The sequence below is a fragment of the Schistocerca americana genome, chromosome 11 (genome assembly GCF_021461395.2).
Source record: "Schistocerca americana isolate TAMUIC-IGC-003095 chromosome 11, iqSchAmer2.1, whole genome shotgun sequence".
Taxonomy (NCBI): domain Eukaryota; kingdom Metazoa; phylum Arthropoda; class Insecta; order Orthoptera; family Acrididae; genus Schistocerca; species Schistocerca americana.
Window position 1 is genome coordinate 157,549,086 of NC_060129.1, and position 21,517 is coordinate 157,570,602.

General features: G+C 45.1%; 1 protein-coding gene across 2 annotated transcripts in view; it reads right to left on the reverse strand.

The window, feature by feature from the left end:
• Positions 1 to 277: 277 nt before the first annotated feature.
• The window catches only part of LOC124554081 (ankyrin-3-like), a 58,777-nt gene continuing 37,537 nt past the window's right edge, over positions 278 to 21,517 (reverse strand). For both annotated transcript variants that reach the window (XM_047128130.1, XM_047128131.1), the window contains one exon: positions 278 to 940. In XM_047128130.1, the coding sequence (XP_046984086.1) occupies positions 433 to 940 (508 nt within the window). In that variant the 3' untranslated portion in view covers positions 278 to 432. The remainder of the gene's footprint in view (positions 941 to 21,517) is intronic.

The window sequence follows — 21,517 nt, forward strand, 5'->3', positions numbered from 1 at the left end:
TGTTCCTGCTCAATACAACGTGCTCTTTTTCTGTTCAGACAACTGTCTTTGGACTTTCATCATAACTGTTTACTTAAAGTCATACTTGACGGACACTCACTGGCAGTGTTTGCAAACTGTGCAGTTGGCTGAATAAATAAATTGTTGTTGATTAAATTGAAGATTTATTGTTACTGTAGTCCAGCAACTTACCGCAACAGTACAGCGCCTTACTACCACACTGGCTATGGTGTTATGTGTAATAGCATATTTTTACCAATTACTTTACAATAATGAATTTAGTTAAAAACATGTTTATTATTAATGATATACGTTTCAATTATTGTTGAGTTTTCATGGAAGGAAACTCGCTTCTTGCTACACACATTAGTGTATATGAATCTCACATTGTCGCTACTGTGGTGATTTTACTAGAGCAGTGTTCTATTTACTTCAGAGGCGTGTATTGTAGTGCCAGTCTCGTGTTATCCTGTCTATCCAGTGTTGGTGGTTGAACTGCCTGGCGCGGTCCACTGGGGTTTTCCCCTTGTGATTCCTGGCCCCGCTGTCAGCCCCTGCATCGAGTAGTGCAGTCGCCTCCTCCGTGCGGCCATGCTCAGCCGCGAAGTGCAGCGGCGTGTCCCCGTCCACGTTCCTAGCATTGGGGTCTGCAGAGAACGCCGCCAGCAGCCGCACCACGGCCGGCCGGCCGCCCCATGCAGCCCAGTGCAGCGGCGTGTTCTGGACCCAGTTCCCGGCGCCCACCTCCGCGCCAGCCCCCACCAGACAGCTCGCCGCTTCCACGTGACCCTCCCAGGCTGCCCAGTGCAGCGCAGTGTTCTTGTTCCCATCCGTCGCACCCACATCAGCCCCAGCTGCCAGCAGCATTTGCAGCTCTTGCACTGTCCCATCGTTAGCTGCCTTGATCAGCCTCCTGCCTTTCTCCGCTGCAGAGAGGGCCCTACACAAAACACAGAAACTCTCATACTTTCCTTCAGACACACACTTCTGATGAAGAAGCGTATCGGAGTGGTACAACTGTAACCAATTCTAAAACTCATCTCTCTGACAACTGATAAATCTCCCATCTGTGATACAGAACACTGAGAAAGTTGTTTTATATTAACGTACAGATGCACAGTTACGTCATTCTCTCAAATTCTTCATGCACTCTCCACAAAAAATTCCTACACTCCAACTCTCAAGATACAAAGTTATCACATTTTGTCACTTTAATTCGTGATCGTTACTTTTTTGACCTTAGAATTCAGTCATTATAGAAGTTGTTGCCTTCCACTTCGTTCAGCCATTACTACGTCTCTGTGTGCAGCAGTCCTGTCTGACACTTGCAAATGTGACAAATAATGCTAATGACGTCTCCTGCTATTTAAAGATAAGTTTCTTTTATTACAGGAGCAAAAGTAAACCCAATTATCAACAAGTTTCTTGACACAAACTCGTCAAACAGAGAAAGCTACTGTTAACCAGGAAACCATTTAGTAGTGACGTTTAGGGTACAGCAATGATACCAAACTGGAATCCTCTACCCCTACACACAATCACACCCATTGACAGATGCACATACACACAAGAACTAACACAAACAAACAAAAAAACAAACAACACACACACACACACACACACACACACACACACACACACACACACACACACACACACACACACACACGCACATAAACATACACATAGAGAAAGAGAGAGAGAGAGATAGAGAGAGAGAGAGAGAGAGAGAGAGAGAGAGAGGGAGGGAGACAAAGAGAGAGAGAGAGAGAGAGAGAGAGAGATAGAGATAGAGAGAAAGAGAAACTTTCGTCTTATATTCCTCTGGCCGTGATGCGCCTTAAGGCGACAGCGAGATCATGAGAGTAAATTAAAGTTTAATGTACTTGTCTCGATATGACAACCGTTGGAAAGTAAATCTTGTTTCGTGGAAAGTGCTGCAGTATGTAATTTACATGCGACAATCTCTCTAGGATGGGTCTAAACGAAAATACCTACATGCTGATACAACACACTGTGCGACATGTGTTCAGGAGAAGAATTTAGTAACATTTTCTGAAACTAAAGTCAATTAAGAAGTAATGGTAAATGACGTATTAAATTAATGAATCCAATATCCGCTGATCGATAAAATATATAATTCCTTTTTCTAGAAATATTTTGGGCAGACAGATTTGCAAATGTTGCTGATTCTATTGAAAATCATACAGCTGACATACTCAAAACTCATTTTATAGTTGTGATAACTGCATGAGATAATAATGGTTCATTTCTATATAGAGAGAAACAAACGTGAATCCTGAATGACTGCACAGGAACCAACAGCTCTGAAGCCCTTTTGACTCCCACAGTGTTTCACTTGGTGTGGTCCTGGTGAAGGCAGTGTATTTATGTTTGCCTCGCACACATATTTGAGTGTATGTGTGTTTTGTGCGTGTGTGTTTTGTGTGTGTGTGTGTGTGTGTGTGTGTAGTCTGGTGAAGGTGTACCCACGGTGTGACACTGAATGTTTGAAGTAGTGCTACTTAGTTTTTAAATGCACAGATCACTGACAGAGTCAAAGTCACATCTCCAGATTCAAAAAACTCCTACAGATGAGAGCCAGTCTCTGAGCTGTTTGGGCAATTTAATACGGAGCTATGGAAGCTGCTTCACAAACAGGCGTTAAACTATCATTACTGGTACTTTAATGGTAATCATTTATAACCTGACCAGAATCAGTGACAATTTAAGACACTTGATCTACTACGGTTTCTCATTACGACTGAATATTTTATGGAATCCCCACTTTAATTACAGCTCGTTGCCTCATGAGTATACCCAGTGCATGATCCCCTCTCCTCCAACCCAACAGATTTTCTGGGTGGACAAGATGCTGCAAGTCTATATTCTGTTAGATCAGTCGTATGTGGGCTTCTGGGCCACAAAGTTTATCGCTGTTAAAAAATGATCCGCTACTCTGTACTCTGAATCTGTTGCTGAAGCAGCCACACACAATTTCTACAGAGCGATGAGTCTTTGCCTTTCATATGTGTGGTATTTGGGGCTGGTATTGGTACCACCCAGCATGGGCGTGCCTCAACTGTGAACCGATGATAGCCACCTTCTGTACACGAGTGATCTCTGATGGGGTGTGGTGTAGCAGGCAATTTATTGAGTGGTGTTTCTAGCACTGATGTACAATGGATTTGGTGGAGACCTGCAAACCATGCCCAAAATTGCATGCATGAAAATGAAAACTACACGCCATAAGCTTTCCTAGCATTTTCTCCCATATTTTTGACAAATATTACATACATATAAACTTTGTTAGTAATAATGAGTCGGCCGGCCGAAGTGGCCGTGCGGTTAAAGGCGCTGCAGTCTGGAACCGCAGGACCGCTACGGTTGCAGGTTCGAATCCTGCCTCGGGCATGGATGTTTGTGATGTCCTTAGGTTAGTTAGGTTTAACTAGTTCTAGGTTCTAGGGGACTAATGACCTCAGCAGTTGAGTCCCATAGTGCTCAGAGCCATTTGAACCATTTTTTGAATAATGAGTCACTCCCAATTCTTTCAGTATTTAGCAGCAGTCCTCCCACTGCCCAATAAATTTCCTAACAGAACACAGCCAGTGGTGTGTCACTTTCTATGTAATGACAGCATCTTCAAGACTGCCTTTAGTGTCACAATGCTACAGTACATGCAGATGTAGGATCTCAAACCATGGGACTGACTGTGCTCCCATAAATTAAAAGTTCGCTCTCTGCATATGGATTACTGTACGTAAAATACTAACAGGAAATGGGGTAACTTATGATTCACTTTGAAATGTAAGAATGACTTTATAAAATATTTGTTATACTTAACGGACTTTTAGCCGAATGATTCTCAAAACAGTGTTTTTCATTTATAATTTTGGCGCACAATTTTTCCTCTCTGGTGATGAAAAATAATGTTTCACCTCATGAAAGTAGCAGGAACACAAACCTACTATAAAAATATAATTCACTTATAATAAGATGTTTTGAGAGGCCCCCGGCCAGGGTGGCCGAGTGGTTCTAGGCGCTACAGACTGGAACCGCGCGACCGCTACGTTCGCAGGTTCGAATCCTGCCATGGGCATGGATATGTGTGATGTCCTTAGGTTAGATCGGTCTAAGTAGTTCTAAGTTCTAGGGAACTGATGACCTTAGAAGTTAAGTCCCATAGTGCTCAGAGCCATTTGAACCATTTGAGAGACAGTATGTGCCATAAACAATAATTGAAGTGAAATTAATCTAATGCACTAAGAAAGAAGAAGCCAATCACACTGAAAACAATGAACATGCACTGAAGTGAAATGATACCCTGGAAAACCACTCAGAAAAGTTGAATTTGCAAAGTAATGTAATGAACATTAGTGACAGTTTAAATTTTGTTTCACATCACAACCGCAAGTTAGATTTCCTGCTTAGCCTGAACAAGGACTTTAACAGATTTTTTAATCTTTCACTTTGAGAGACAGTTAATAGGATTTCTTTTCTTTAAAATAGTGATTTAGTGCATTGGTGATCAGTATATTTCGGTTTAGGAATGCACTTGAATTCCGTGTGTTTGTAAGTTGCTCTGTTGGTGAACATGTTTTTTCCACCATGCAGCTCCATTCATCGTTTGTCTACTATTCAGAATTGCAGGCAAAGTAAACTTGGAGGGATAGGAAACTGTATAATTTATCTGTGATGGGAACATTATCACAAATTACCTCCTACCTGCTGGTTCTGAGTTTTGTGGTCAGCAAGGGATTATTTAGATTATTCCCTGAAAAAAAACTGTGTCCGACTAATACTCGGAAACAGAATCTAGCTTGTGATTTATTAGATCTACATTGATCGAAGTGTATCTGCTAGATGCTTCATATGGAATGAGAATGCATTTGGACATAGCAGTAATTTCTTGTCTTTCGTGACGTTCAGTTCCGTGGCTTGAGATCCAACATCTGCAAGTCCTGTAGCATTGTGACACTAAAGATGGTCTTGAAGGTGCTGTCATTACACATGAAGGAATACACCACTGCCTGTGTTCTGTTTGGAAATGTTGTGAACAGTGGAAATACTACTGCTAAATGCTTTTACCAATGGTATAAGTCTTCATGAAAGTTACCACTTGTATCTTATAAGTAATTTTTGTGTCACAGCCGTCTAGCCTTTGAAGCACTGACATACGGTTATGTTCCTAACTAACTCAAACCATATTGTAAATTGTGGGAAAATACATAAGATCCGCAAGCATTTATGGAGATGATATTTAGGCTAGTTTTATGAGCTGGAACTGTTTCGTAGTCAATTACTGGTCTTGCTGTTCAAACGTGTGCAGTTTTCTGCAAATTTTAGTTCCTGTTGAACTGCAAACTGATTTATGAGCATTTTCCTTACATATCTTCTTCATCTTGGAAACCTGAAGTCCTTGTCATATTACGAGATGTGATTTAAAATCAGAAGCATGTGATGTTGCTGGCAGCAGCCATCCCATACTAATCTGGGTATAGTGTTGTCATAAGATGCTGACTAACGATGACTGTGGATGCCTCGTTAATTATAACACTGTATATCATGTTAGTCACTCATCCGTTAAATCGCATTTTGCTCACAGTCATATTAAAAATTGTTTTTCACTCAGTCATATGCATTGCCAAACCCAACTATCATTCTCGCTGGATGTGATTTACAAGCTGAGGTCTGATATAAAATATATTTGTACATTCTGGCAATAGATCTGACATGTTCCTAGCGATAGTACTACGAAAACTGCATTGAGCTCGATTCTTTATGAGAAGCAGTTTTAATTGGTTGGTTGGTGTGGTGAGTAAAGGGATCAAACTACGCTGTCATCTGTCCATTACCCAACATTCAAACAGCTCTCAGGTTAAAAACATTACCAAAACGATTTCGGGAAAGTAAAAGGCGAAAGACTGACTCGAAACCACACTGAAGAAGAAAACAAAAAAGGCTAACAAAAGTGGAAAACGTAAACTAAAAGAAAAAACAGTGGATGGTATCAGAACAATGCATCAGATGGCCAGGACTGGGTGATCACGACAGGAATAAAGGATGAGCGAGCCACTCTGCAACACACTAAAACCTCCAGCCTTAAAGACAAGGCTAGACGAACTTGGACAGGGAAAATACGAACACTAAGGCTAAAAAACAGCAAAGAAAGAGTGAGGAAGAGTTAAAATAAAGATAGAAAAAGCCAGATGCTCACCATTAGATTGTGTGATAAAAATTCCCCTCACAAATAAAACGTAAAACGATGTCAACTGTTAAGACATTGACTCCCAACACCGTTAACAGTGTGATGGGTAGGTTAAAAGTCCACTGCAGAGCAACTAAACTAGGGCAGTCCAGTAAGATGAGGACGACAGTCAAGTGGGACCTACAGCAACACTGAGGTACGTCCTAGCGACGGAGGAGGTGTCTATGTGTCAGCCAGGTGCGGCTGATGTGGGGTTAGCAAAGGACAACAGACTCCCTGCGAGTGGCTTGTATGGATAATTATCACAGATTTGTATTCTCCTTGACAACACATAGTTTATTTGGTATACTGACCGTGTGTCATTAAGCATCCCAGATCCTGAAAACTTTACAGCATAAGACCAACTGGAGATCAGTCTCCAGTGCGAAGATTTCCAGAGTTGGTTTACTGGTAGCATGTTTGGTCAGCCTGCCAGCAAGTTCATTGCCCAGGATCCCAGCATGTCCTGGGGTCCTAATGTAGGTCACCGAATGTCCGCTGTCGCCGAGCGCACAAAGAGACTGCTGGATAGTTAACAGCAAAGGGTGGTGAGGGAAGTACTGATAGAGAGCTTGTACGCTACTTAAACAGTCACTAGAGATGACGAAGGACTCACCTGTGCAGGAATGGATATGCTGAAGAGTGCGCGAGATAGCTACCAACTGTGCAGTGAAAACACTGACGCAATCCAGCTAGGAGCTCTGATCAGCATCTCCAATGTGAACGTAAGTGAAGCCAACAAGAGCCATTGAGCCATCTGTGTAGACTGTTTCTGAGTCCTGAAACTCACCAACAATAGAAAAAAACTGCCAGTGGAGGCCACAGGTAGAACTGAGCCTTTTGGGCTTTGCGATAGGTCCAGACGAACCAGTGGCTGTGGTATGGACCACAAAGTGAACACATAGAAAAGTGATTTTTCTGACGTTCCGCCAGCACGAGTGGCTGGCATTGTCAAAGCTTCACCCTCCATTGCCGGTGGTGAACTGGAGCCGAGCTCGCGGCCGCAGACTATATGTACCTGGCGCGCCAACGTCCCAGGGCTTCTCCGCCGTCATTTCCAGTGCGGTTCTCCTCTTGCTACCTGCGACGGTCGTTCGCTGCAGTACGGGCAGCCAGGATCCGTTTACCTTAAGGCTTTCCTCTTTCTTGTTGAAACTATCATCGTGTTTTTGTATTTCTACAGCTTCTCTAAACAAGCGCGTGTGGTAGTGCTTCTCTACAGCCAGAACTTGCGTGTCGGAGAATTTTATTACGTGGTCGGTCTCATTCAGTGCATGCTCTGCCATGGTCGATTTCTCCACCTGCCCCAACCTGCGATGTCGCTTATGCTCTTTGATCCTGGTGTTAATTGATCGTCCAGTCATTCCGACATAAACTTTTCCGCATGTGCATGGTATACGGTATATTCCCGACATTGCAAGTGGGTCTCTTTTCTCCTTCGCCGATCTAAGACACTCTTTGATCTTCCTTGTCGGTTTGAAAATCGTCTTTACGCCGTGTTTGCGCAATATACGGCCGATTCTGTCCGTCACTCTGGGAATGTATGGCAGAAAGGCCGTGCCCGACATTTCTTTTTCTGGTTCCTTACTTCGCCGAGTGTTTGGCTCTGTTACACTGCTAATGTAATTTGTGGAGTACCCATTGCTCCGCAGAGCAGTTTCCAGGTGTTGCATTTCTCGTTTGAGGTGTTGAGGTTCACATATTCGTCCTGTTCTCGTTACGAGCGTACTAATCATGCCTCTTCTCTGGCTCGGGTGGTGGTTTGACAGATTGAGCAGGTATCGGTCCGTGTGTGTCGGTTTCCGATACACGCTGTGTCCCAGGTTTTCGCCGTCCCTTGTGACCAGCACATCTAGAAATGGCAGTTTCTTGTCCTTTTCTACTTCCATGGTAAATGTTATGTTGGCATGGAGGCTGTTCAAGTGTCTTAGGAATTCACCGAGTGGTTTCCACACCACGAAAGTATCATCGACGTGCCTGTACCACACCTTAGGTTTGCAAGTCGCCGAGTCCAGTGCCTGTGCTTCGAATTGTTCCATGAAGAAGTTGGCCACCACTGGATTGAGAGGACTACCCATGGCGACACCTTCCAGCTGTTCGTAGAAATCGCCATTCCACGTGAAATACCTCGTGGTGAGACATGCATGGAAGAGCTTTTTGATGTCTTGCGGGAACATGGAACCGATGTGCTCCAGAGCGTCACTGAATGGCACTTTCGTAAATAACGAAACAACATCAAAACTGACCAGGATGTCGTTTGGCGCAAGTTTCAGTTTCTTCAGCTTCTCAATGAAATGTCCTGAGTCCTTAATGTATGTGTCGGTCTTCCCCACGTGTGGCTGGAGCAGAGAGGCCAAGTGTTTCGCCAGTTTATACGTTGGTGAGCCAGGAGCGCTAACGATCGGTCTCAGTGGAACGTTGTTCTTATGGATCTTGGGTAATCCATACAGCCGAGGCGGTAGGGCTTCTGTGTTGCGCAGGTTTCTCTGTATGTCCGCCGGCAGAGAAGACGCCTTGATTAATCGATTCGTATTCCGAGTGATACGCTGCGTTGGATCTGCGCTTAGTTTTCGGTACGTCGTCGGATGTAATAGGTCTCGGATCTTTTGCTCATAATTTTCGGTCTTCATTACGACGGTCGCATTCCCCTTATCGGCAGGCAGTACCAATACACTCTTGTCGGCGATGAGATTCTTAATGGCTTGTACCTCTTCTTTCTTCATGTTGCAAGCTGGTGGTTTTGCTCGGCGCAGTATCCTGGCTGTTACAGTGCGTATTTCCTCTGCCCTTTCACAAGGAAGGGTCCGAATGGCTGCTTCGGTGTAGGCAATGATGTCCTCCATAGGTATAGTTCTCGGGATGATAGCGAAATTCCCTCCTTTTTGAAGAACAGACACTTCCTCTTCGGTCAATTGTCGTTCAGTGAGGTTGACCACTGTGTGTGACATGTCGGGAATCGCCTTGTCGGTCTGCTTCCGGCATCTTTCAAACTTTTTCTTTTGCCGCTCAGTGCAGCGCTCGAGTTCGTTCTGCATGCTCCTGTGAGTGATGCTGTCGATCTTGTCCCAGTCGTCTCGATGCATTCTGCTACTTAGTGGATAGAAAATGTTCAGAAGTTCCCGATCCGTTCTTGCCAAGTCTCTCCGTGTTGTCTGTACTCGCTCACGAAGAAAAGCTCGTTCCATTCTGTCGTAGATACGATGTGCTTGGGCGGTGGTGAATAGGCGCTTGCATCTCAAGAACTTCGGTGTAGCACATTCATCTCGGCACCGTGACAGAAAGGCGAGAGAGGACATCAGTCGCGCTTTCTTCTTCCGTCGTACTCAAGGCGTCGGTACAATCTGCAAATCTCCTCCCCGTAGAGGCATAATACAAAATTGTTAAGGCTTTGGTGGTCACTTGTTGACAAACTGCCTATTGGCTTCTGTCTCGGGTTCTTCGGCCGACGTTCATCTAATGATTTTTCTGACGTTTCGCCAGCACGAGTGGCTGGCATTGTCAAAGCTTCACCCTCCATTGCCGGTGGTGAACTGGGGCCGAGCTCTGGCCGCAGACTATATGTACCTGGCGCGCCAACGTCCGAGGGCTTCTCCGCGGTCATTTCGGTGCGGTTCTCCTCTTGCTACCTGCGACGGTCGTTCGCTGCAGTATGGGCAGCCAGGATCCGTTTACCTTAAGACTTTCCTCTTTCTTGTTGAAACTGTTCGCGTGTTTTTGTATTTCTACAGCTACTCTGAACAAGCGCGTGTGACAGTGCTTCTCTACAGCCAGAACTTGCGTGTCGGAGAATTTTATTACGTGGTCGGCCTCATTCAGTGCATGCTCTACCACGGCCGATTTCTCCACCTGCCCCAACCTGCAATGTCGCTTATGCTCTTTGATCCTGGTGTTAATTGATCGTCCAGTCATTCCGACATAAACTTTTCCGCATGTGCATGGAATACGGTATATTCCCGACATTGCAAGTGGGTCTCTTTTCTCCTTCGCCGATCTAAGACACTCTTTGATCTTCCTTGTCGGTTTGAAAATCGTCTTTACGCCGTGTTTACATATAGTCTGCGGCCGCGAGCTCGCCTCCAGTTCACCACCGGCAATGGAGGGTGAAGCTTTGACAATGCCAGCCACTCGTGCTGGCGAAACTCCAGAAAAATCATTAGATGAACGTCGGCCGAAGAACCCGAGACAGAAGCCAATAGGCAGTTTGTCAACAAGTGGCCACGAAAGCCTTAACAATTTTGTACATAGAAAAGTGATAGAAGGAAAGTGTCGAGATCAGTAAGAAGCAAACACAAATTGCAATTGGCATCCCCAATGTGCGCTGCTGTTGTCAGGGATGGTTCAAATGGCTCTGAGCACTATGGGACTCAACATCTTAGGTCATAAGTCCCCTAGAACTTAGAACTACTTAAACCTAACCAACCTAAGGACATCACACACACCCATGCCCGAGGCAGGATTCAAACCTGCGACCTAGCAGTCCCGCGGTTCCGGACTACAGCGCCAGAACCGCTAGACCACCGCAGCCGGCTTGTCAGGGATGGTTAGCCATATTAGGGAAAGGAGATCATAATTTGAATGGTAAGGCGAATAATGAATATGGGAAGTATAATTTGCAAGCAACTGCTGTCACCTAATTCGCAATGGAGGAACACCAGCCTTTACAAGGACGCTGGTTTGGGAAGCTCCTGTCGCACAGTGGTGTATAGAGTCCAGCAGCTGGAATGCTGATGGCAAAGCAGAACCACACACCAGGCATCTATAGGAAAGAAGGGACTGCAAAGTGCTTTGCACAGCTGCAGCAGTGTAGGGCGATTAGCACCCCATTCGTTGTGATGCAGGCACTGAATAACATTAACATGCTGCCAGCACATTTCCTTAAGCTGACGAAGATGGGGAAGCCAAGTTAAGCAAGTATCAAAGACCAGTCCCAAAAAGCAGAATGTCTCCACTACATTAAGTAGTTGGTCATCAAGGTAAAGTTACAGATGGAGATGGCAGTACAACAAAAACAGAAGGGCATGACAAGTCTTGGCAGCTGAACACTGAAACCTGTGAGTGAGGACCCACTGCTGCACCTTTTGTATAACTTCCAGCAGTCGACGTTCAGCCACACCAACAGAAGAGGAGCAAAGGGAAATACAAAAATCATCAGCATATAGGTAAGGAGATATTGAGGACCATTAACGATGATTAAAAAGATTGGAACGCTCAGGACAGAGCCGTGTGGGACCCCATTCCCTTGGATGTGAGGCGAACAGTGTGAGGCACCAGCTCGAGCTCTGAAATGCGTAGCGACAAAAAGTTCCGTATAAAAATCGGGAGCGGGCCCCAAAGACACCACTCATGCAGAGTAGAGAAGATGTGGTGTCGCCAAGTGATATTGTAGGCTTTCGTCAGACCAAAAAAGGTGGAAATGAGGTGCTGACGCCGGGAAAAGACCATTCAGATCGCAGTCTCCGGGTAGAGTAAGTTGTCAGTGGTAGAGCGAACTCGCCAAAAACCGCCCTGGGAGGGAGCCAGAAGACGCTGAGACTTGAGGAGCCAACACAACGGCCAGCTCACCATACATTCAAGCAGCTTGCCCAGAACGTTGGTGAGGCTGATAGGACGATAATAGTCCAAATCTAGCAAGTTCTTACCAGGCTTTAGCACTGGGATGATCATACTCTCCTGGCACTGCGATGGGGAGTCGCCATCGCTCAAGATTCAGTTGATGATGACAAGGATGTGGCACTGATAATCCACTGACAGACGTTTAAGCTTTTGGGAATTGATGTGGTCTGCCCCAGGGGTTGAGTCAGGAGAATTGGCAAGGGCACTGAGCAATTCCCACTCACTGAAGGGAGCACCATATGTCTCGGATTGGTGTGGAGCGAGAGATAGGAATTGTCGTTTCACCACTGTTTAATTCTCAGATGCTGAGGTGCGAAGATAATGATCCACGAGACATTCTCCAATTATGTGTGGATCGGCATATACAGCTCCATCTCGAAATTCCATGTATACCTGCATGAGTCTCATATCCGTAAAGGCATCTGAACTTGGTCCAGACCTGGGAAGGAGAGGTTCTTGTGCCAATGGTGGAGTTGTATCGTCCCCAATACTACCATCATGCAATGAGCTGACATACCTGGACACGATGCTGTTTGAAGGCAATGACGTGCTCTAGAAATCCATGGTGCTTATGATGTTGAAGGGCCCACCTACAGTCTCTAATGGCCACAGCGATTTTGAGTGACCACCAAGGCACTGACTTCCACTGGGGCAACCTGAGGAATTAGAGATTCAAGATTCAGCTTGGGCAACAATGGTAGTAATGGTGGTCCTATAAAAAGGAGATTCTACAGTTGTAGTGCACTTGAAAGTATCCCATTCAGCCTTGGTAAGAGCCCATATGGGCAAGTGTCCAGGCGATGCTGGGGTAGGGACAGAAAGAGTGGAAAGTGGTCACTACCACACAATTCGTCGTGAGATCTCCAGTGGATATAAAGGAGCAGACCAGGACTGCAAACCAAGGGATCAACGGCTCAGTATGTGTCATATGCCACACTAAAGTGAATGGGGGCACCTGTAATGAGGAGGCAAAAACTGAGGTGAGTTAGTAGATCATTGAAAACCTTACCACAGCAGCAATCTTGGTTCCACCCCAAACAAAGTTAGGGGCATTAAAATCACCCAGAAGTAGGAAAAGTGGGGGTGGGGGTGGGACTTGAGAAATTAGGGCAGCTAATACATGGTGCAAAACTTCATCGTCTGGAGGGACGTATATATTGCTGATGGTAATTTCCTGCATTGTCCTCACAGCTCCCAAAAGTGTTTCAAAGAGCATAGGTTCGCTACAGACATAGATAGATGCAGGCTCCACCTTGCAGTCTGTCACAGTCAGTACATTTTTTGTAGTACCCATGTCAGGCAGAAAGGGCTGGGGTCGACATCACAGGAAACCACGTTTCCTGAAAAGCAATGCAAAACGCAAATGTAATGCTCAAAAGTTGTCATAATTCAGCGAGGTGGGACAAAAAACCGCCGCAGTTCCACTGGAGCAATAGGTAGTCAGTCATTTGGGAATGCATGAAGGGATCAAGGAGAAAGTTTATGCCTCAGTGTCACCATGAGTGCTGGTATCCAGGACTGTTGCGTCTGAAGCGTCAGCAAGATCTAGGACCTTGAGGGATTCTACGATCTCCACCTCGTCCTCAGACCTGGAACTGCTAGGGACTGGTGGTGTTGGGACCACTGGTGAGCCATAGTAAAGTTAGCTTTGAAAAGCGCGCCACAGCACGTAGCGTGAAGCAGTCGCCCTCCTTTCTCTGACGGTGGTGCTGTTGTCGCAATTGAAGGCTTCGGTGTCTCCCTCTAGAGGGAAAGGGGAAAAGTGGGCTGTTCGCGAGGGTTTATGATTTGGCTGTGTGGGCTCTTGTGGAGAGTTTGCAGTTGCGGTATGAAGAAGCGACTTCTCTGCTGGTGCCAGAGGGACAGCGCGCAGACCGCGGCATCAGCGTAAGCGACGCGAACAGCGGCTCCATGGTATGCGGCATTAACTGCTCGTCGCGAAAGGAGTCTTCCTGAGCGTGGGTCTGCGAGGGGCCTAATTTGCAGTTCGGCCGTATGCTGTCGACCGGCGAGGAGGTTCTGAAAATCGGCGCGCCTTCCTGCGTCCGTTGAAATGCCTGGCAGCGGGCGGCTCGGCAGAGGTGTTGCGTTGGTTCAGCCTGGGAGTAGTAACGCACCAGAAGTTGAGTATTGATTGTTACAGATTTTCTGAAGTTTAATTGAATTCAATGTACTTATTCATGTTAATTATATCAACCGTATATTTTGGGGGTTTCCCGCCATTCATTCTCGTCTGCCCACCTGCGGGAAGGTGGTAATATTAGAAAGGGTGGTCCGTTTGTCCCCTTTTGAGGACCAAAGGGGGGCGAGTCAGAGTAAATCTGTGGTTCGGATTGCTTCTTTCCTCTCCCAGCTTACCTACGGGTTTGGTTCAAATGGCTCTGAGCACTATGAGACTTAACATCAGGTCATCAGGCCCCTAGAACATATAACTACTTAAACCTAACTAACCTAAGGACATCACACATCCATGCCCGAGGCAGGATTCAAACCTGCGACTGTAGCAGTCGCGCGGTTCTGGACTGAAGCGGCTAGAACCGCTCGGCCACCGTGGCCGGCCACCTACGGGTTTATTCGACTATTAGCCTCTGCTATGTCTGTGAAAGTCTAAGGCACCAATGGTTGTACTGTTTAAAATGCAAGGCACTAAGAGTGATCCATTCTCTCGCCTACCATAACTGGTATTACTAGACTCACATGTAAAAGGTACTCCAAGAAAGAAGAAAAAATTTCTTTTTCCTCGTAGTAAGAACTAGTCAATTGCATAAGGAATTCCTGCTCATCTGGAAGCTCTAACTTACGTAAATTTGTGTTTATGTATATATGGCTATAATCAAGCAAGGTTGTTAATGTATGCCGTAGTGGATTATTTTATATTGTTTATAGCCAGCAAGAACTGTTGTGTGTTTTTTCTATTCAGTACCTTTTAAGGCTTTTACTCAACGTGCTTACGTGTTTTATACAGTTAGTTGGTTATGAGTGTGTTTTCTTACCATGCAAAAGTTTGCCATTTCATTACGGGTAGAAATTGTTGCCTTGAAAGGAGAATGTTGTAACGGTTTGCAAGTCTCAACATGTGGTGCTGGAATTGCTGTGGGAAAACATATTCCCAAATTACCAGCAGTTCAAGCACCATATAGGGGGTAGGACGTATGGTTTTACATCACATCGATATACCATCACCTTGATTTTTTGGGAAATGAACCAACTTCAAAGGGCAAGATGTAGGCACCAGTAGCAACCATATTGTTTTTCAGTCCCGTATAGATATGCCGAATGAGGTGAACACCCCACTGTTCTAAATTGGTGTGGTGCTTGTCGTCAGATTGCAAGAGAAGGTCCTGGTGGAAAATAATCCCCTCGACCATGTTGTGGGGGACCATGTTGATGGGGGATGACAGGAAGAGGAATATGACTGAGCAGGTCACAGGCGAGCAACGCCCAGGGCTGGGCTCAGGATACTGTCTAGTTTAGGACTGCCGCATTTCTCATTTTCGATAATACAGCCACTTCGTCAAACTCGTCCTCCAGGTTCTTGATAAAGAAAATAGAGGCTTTATAGCCAGAAAGCAGTGCCCATCTATTCTGCTGCAGACTAAATAACTTGGCGAACGATGTTCTCTCTTTTCCATACTCCTTTCTTCGTCTCATGGTGTAACTACGGAGGAGAACAATTCAGGATCATATCTGTCAACATTGTAGTTTACCCTGCCCTTCTTAGAGATTGCTGGCGCCAGTCACCAACAAGAGATGACTTGGTGCACTTTATTGCAGGTCGTGCGCCCTGATGCCACGCACTCTGATCAGAGGGTCTCTCCACAGGCGCCACCCAGCCACAGCAAAGGCCACCTGGCATGATGGCTGTGACCAGGAGTCCTGATTCCCCAAGAAGATGGGCATGTACTGCTTGGCAAATGGGGGGAGTTTGCAGCTCAGACATCAGCAGTGCGATCCCTGGGTTGTTAGGGGGCTAGGACCAAGAGGGTACCTGACAGCTGCCCAAGATGGATGGCTACCATGCTGGATAGTAGATGCAGAGAAATCCTCTATGGTGAGGGGGATGAAAGAGGACAGTGGGGACATGTTGTGTAATTCCTTACTATGCCTGCTGTTGCGTTCCGTCCTCGGCCACTAACTGTTCTGTTGGCACCTACTTTGCTTTGCTTGTAGTGTGCAATGTGTAATGCCAAAGAATCAGATTCAGTGTAGCTGTCACCCTTATTTAGCCTTTCTGTTCATAATTCTGATTAAATTTATGTGTGTGTTATCTCTACATTTACACAACACAGTGCTCTCGAAAATTATGGACTACTGCTTTGTATTCGTGGAGGTGACGTCTGATAGCGAGCTAAATGTGTTCCATCAGGTTCACACGCTGCAAATTATGTGGACGAGACAAGAGGAGTTCAGTATCATTCTCCTCCAGTCACTGTACCACAATCCTGTCTTCGTGACAGGGTCATAGTCGTTGAGGAAGACATAAAGCATGAAAATGTACAGGTTATCCGCATTAGTGTACAGGTAATCCTCAGCTGTCATGGTGGCATCGGTGACAGATGTCATGTAAGCCCAGGTGATAACACCCACCACATACTCCGGCTCTCACTGTGCAGCATATATGGACCTGTGCATCTTTTGGGTAACTGTCCACCTGGACGATGGCATGTCTGGACATGGCCATCAGCATAATGTAACCAAAAGAACATGATTCATCCTACTAGAACATACGTTTCCAGTGATCCACTGTCCAGTCTCGATGAGCCTGCTGCCACTACAGTGGTAGTGACGGTTCTGGCATAACCACGAGCGCCAGAACGAAGAAAAAGAACTCAAGACCAGAGAAGGCAGTGAAACGACATGGGCCAATGGTGCACTGATTAGGGCCGCACCATACCTGCAAGAAGTGTATATAAGCGCCGCTCCTGACAGCCTCGCCTGGACATTTGTGGACAGAATTAGCATGGCATAGCAGAGAGTGCTACGAGAACTGATAGTTGTGATCCACAAACTTTGTGACAGACTTGCCTAAACACTGCATGTTACACAAGACTCTGATTTATATTGCGTGTCCCTCATCGTTTGCGACACCTTTGTACATTAAAATTATGCATTGTCAATCTGCTTTAACGAAGTGAAACTATTAAAGTTATTAACTTGAATTGTTATATAGAATTCCGAGAAGGCAGCAACCTATACGAGGCGAGTGGGCAAGACCCAGCAGTGGGCGACAAGGATGGGATGGTCCATCGACTTGGCGCTTGCATGTATCTTTTTTAAGTTCCAGATGCTTTGCAGTGCCGCCATCAAAATCAACTTCGCCACTGTCGTGTACACAACGATTTTTGAGTGTCTCTTCCCCCTGATTCACGGGTCCAGAGAGCAAAGTGGCCACAGCACATCAAGACACTGCAGGACGACCACATTGAGGTGGAGCCTTCGCCTTCTCCGTCCCCTCTCGTCCTACCTATAGAGCTGGATCCGCCCACAACACAACAGTCGCCGCCTTCTACATGTTCTACACCAGGAGGTGGACGCATACCCTTCTGGTGGTATCCAGGAGGGCCATGTTTGCCAGAGCACAGGCCGGATGGCGGGGTACGGCTGGAAGCTTGATGTCCCCTGCAGCCACAGCTTTCGGCCCATCGTTGCGCCTACACTCATTCATCCCCCACCATGGTCGCACTCAATACAAGACCCCTTTAACCAAGACGAAGAACGCAAGACCAGAGAAGGCAGTGAAACGACATGGGCCAATGGTGCACTGATTAGGACCGCACCATGACTGGATTGACACCTGCGAGAAATGAATATAGGCGCCGCTCCTGCCAGCCGCGGCCAGACATTAGTGGACAGCATTAGCATGGCATAGCAGAGAGTGCTACGAGAACTGATGGTTGTGATCCACAAACTGAGAGACAGACTTGCTTGAACATTGCATATTGCACTAGACTACTTTATATTGCATGTCGCCCATCGCTTGTGACACCTTTTTACATTAAAGTTAAGTATTGTCAATCTGCTTTATAGAAATAAAGCTACTAACGTTTTAAGCTTAAGTTATTGTGTAGAATTCTGAGAATGCAGCATCCATTAGGCACCCTATACAAGACGAGTGGGCAAGATCCAACAATGATGATTTAATCTGTCCACATGCAAACTTGTATCAGATCATGCAGTATGCATATTCACATTCAACAACGTGTGCCAGGTTTTTGCTGTGAACCACTTGTGCTGGCACCAGAATTCTACTGTGCCGCCAGACCACCACCTGCCCTGCTGTACAAAACTCTGACCTCAGTGTTCTGAGATGGGATGTGGGCGCTCAACACATCACTGTCTGCTCGTGGTTTTACTGGTCTCCAGCCACTTTCTCTAGATGCCGACGACACTGGCACGTTCGAAGCCTCTCCGTTTCTGAGGCTATCATTCGTAGGCACTTAGTCTTTCATAACTTGTGATCTTTTATGTAAGTTGTTTTACGCCTTCGCACAGCCGTCAGCGAGGAAGGTCTTAACTTTCTTCTACCTGTACATCGATGTGCTTATTGGAACCATGCATAACAAAAGTCTTTCTCGACACACGTTCTGCTCTCTTCTTGTTATCCTTACTAACACAATTCTCGACCAGTCTTTTAAATACTGTCGTAGTTTGTTTGTGTTCTGTTCTAACATTTATTTCCTTCTCCAGTAGTTCCCTCATCGCTTTTTGATATTTTATTAGGATTGCGTCCCTCAGGTTTTCGTAACTCTATAAATTGGTATAATTCCTTTTCTGTCACGTACTTTACTGAGATTCACTAATTTTGAATATACTACATACAATATATTTTAAACTTTTTCCTCAACAGTATGTACACTGTGCATAACGATGTTGTATGTTTTGCGGTGTGCATGTTTGCTTGTCACCTCAAGCAGAGAGGTACCTGGCATTTCTACAGATTCCCGCTGTGGTCTGTCTCTTTAATAATTTTTTTGTATACTTTCTTCTCGTTGGCTGTTAGCATGCACCTCTTCTTGTGTTACATCACCTGCATTACTTTTATGCACGACATTTGGCAAATGCTTGTCAGTTACCAGTTCGTGATATAACTTCAGAATAAGTGTTCTGTCTTCCACGATTATGTATCATTGTGTGTGAATTGTATTGTCCACCTATGGCGTACGAGGCTTCTAAATGTAAATTGAATCTACAGTTTATGCATGCCCATGGCTTACTGTCCTGGTTCACCAAAGCACGAAGTACTGGAATCTCTGTGGAGCAGGCGTTGTGTTTCCTTAAATTCACGTATGGACTTTGTACCAAAATATAAACTTTACAATTCTTCTTTCGCTCCCATATATCCCCTTGAATAATAAAGAAATTCGTATGTCACACAATAGCTTATTTTATTACGCCTTAATTATATTAAGAAAGCATGTTGAATACTGTCATTGTTGCTAATTGAGGGCATGTATACGCATCGTTCACATGCAAAATACATAGTATTTGACTTTAACAGTAAGTGCATTAGCAATGAAATCACTATATGGTCCTGTGCATTCACTACAAACATGTAATACAGCTCTCTTGGGAGCCTTACAATGCTTCGCAGCAGGTGCATAAACACACTGCCTGTGTCCAGTGGCCTATGGAAGCACAGTGAGGCTAGGACACAGGAGCATGCTACTCAGAATGCTGCGTGCTTTTGGCACCACATCAGTAGAAGCCGTGTGTGTGGATCTGGGGTATTGCCGCATTGACGTCATTATCTACCACAGAGCGGTGGTGTGCTGGGTCAAGAGGGGTACATACTACAAGATTCCACGAATAACAGGAGAAAACATTGTAGACACGAGTCAATTAAATAACTGCCACCTTGACACCTGAAAAATGGACTGGGAGATGACCGACAAAGGCCATCGTGTTTTCTCCTTCTTCCACAATTTACAGGTACAGCTTCATCAGAAGCATACGGATCCAAGCCGTGCCGTTGTTCACATTGCGACTGCGCTTGAACAGAGTGGGCCTTAGCTAGAGTACTACACGCACATGTGTGGCGTATGGGTCTCCTGAACATGTGACATTACATTCAACACCGTCACACATATAAGGTCTGTAACAGAGCATAACGACATCAAAGAAATGCTACGAGACCCAGACAAATAGTGTGCTCTAAGCAACGCAACTGTTAATGTTTCAAGAACACTGCACGAAATCTACAGACGAGGAAACTCATAAGGCAGATCTCAGACAAGCACATAACAACCACAACAACACGATCCTTGGGAGGACACAAACTCAGACACACCACAGACATTGACGTAAATGCGGGAAAAGAAAATGACACAAGCACAGCAACAACATCAGACAAAGACTCATAAGAGGTCCAATACCTAAAACAGACAAAAAAAGATAACTATAAGAAAGGAGGCATCGCATGTGATTTTTTCATTTACCTGATATGCATTTTCAATGCAACAGTTAAAAATGGGAAGGAAAACGACTAATTGAAGAACTGAGACACTCATTACATCTAAGGAATATGCTATATGGTGAGGCGAATCTTTAGGTACTGTGGTTCCACTCCAGCCTATGACATTGCTTAAAGATAAAAACATCATGCTCAGAGACATACAAGATAACAGCACACATACGACATGTATATGGGTAACTACATCTAGCCATGGCAACACAAATAGTGCAATAGTATGCCCTAGATAAGATCTAATTAGTGTCACTACTCCATAGACAGTATAAACAAATACACTCGCAGTCACTTGTGATGTATTTCATTTAGTAAGGTTTCTGCCAAGGCCCTCCCACATGGAATGGCAACCACACAAATCATAATTTATATGTTATATTTTGTTTTAACAGTAAAATAATATTTGGAGATCATTCCTTTCCCATGTTTCTATTTTCTGTTCTAATTAATATCATTTATTAATACTCTATTTCCTACAACTAATTTAATTTACTTTGTAATTCATTGTTATTACCCTCCTTTTATAGCTCAAAACTAATTTTACTAGTGATGTAGTGATGTATATGTAAAATTGCATAATGCACGACATGCTTTTTAAAATGTCAGGTAGCAGGTCTTTAAATATGTAACAAATGTAATGCAATGTGCACTCACAGTTTTTCGTAAAGTCATCTACCATTATCTGCTACCATCGACAATCGATTTGCATCAATATAAGTCGATATCAGGTTCCATTTACGCAGAAATTTCCCCATGCTGAGTCAAGATCTGTACCCACAACATCTGTGACACACTGTCAATTGCAGGGATTTGTTTACAGAAGATGTCGTACGCCACTACACACGACTCGACCTGACCACACGTGCAGCAGGATTGCCTGATTAACATGACCAGCCATCTTGACCATTATGTAGTGACCACCGAAAATTTGTCCCATACTGGATGTCGAATACGTATTTCTCGCTCATCACAAGCAGTCGCCTTTACTACTAGGCTGCCTCGCCACACGACTGCACGTGTGACTCCCAGTTTCGTTGAGGCTGATGTTCCAACAAATGATTTCCAACAACTACTGCTAGACAACCTCATATTCAGCTCTCGTGGCAGACTGAACCTCCGTCTCTTACAGATGCCATTCATTCAATGGTGCTATTCCGGCTCATCCCGTGAAACGTAATTAGAGTGTCTGC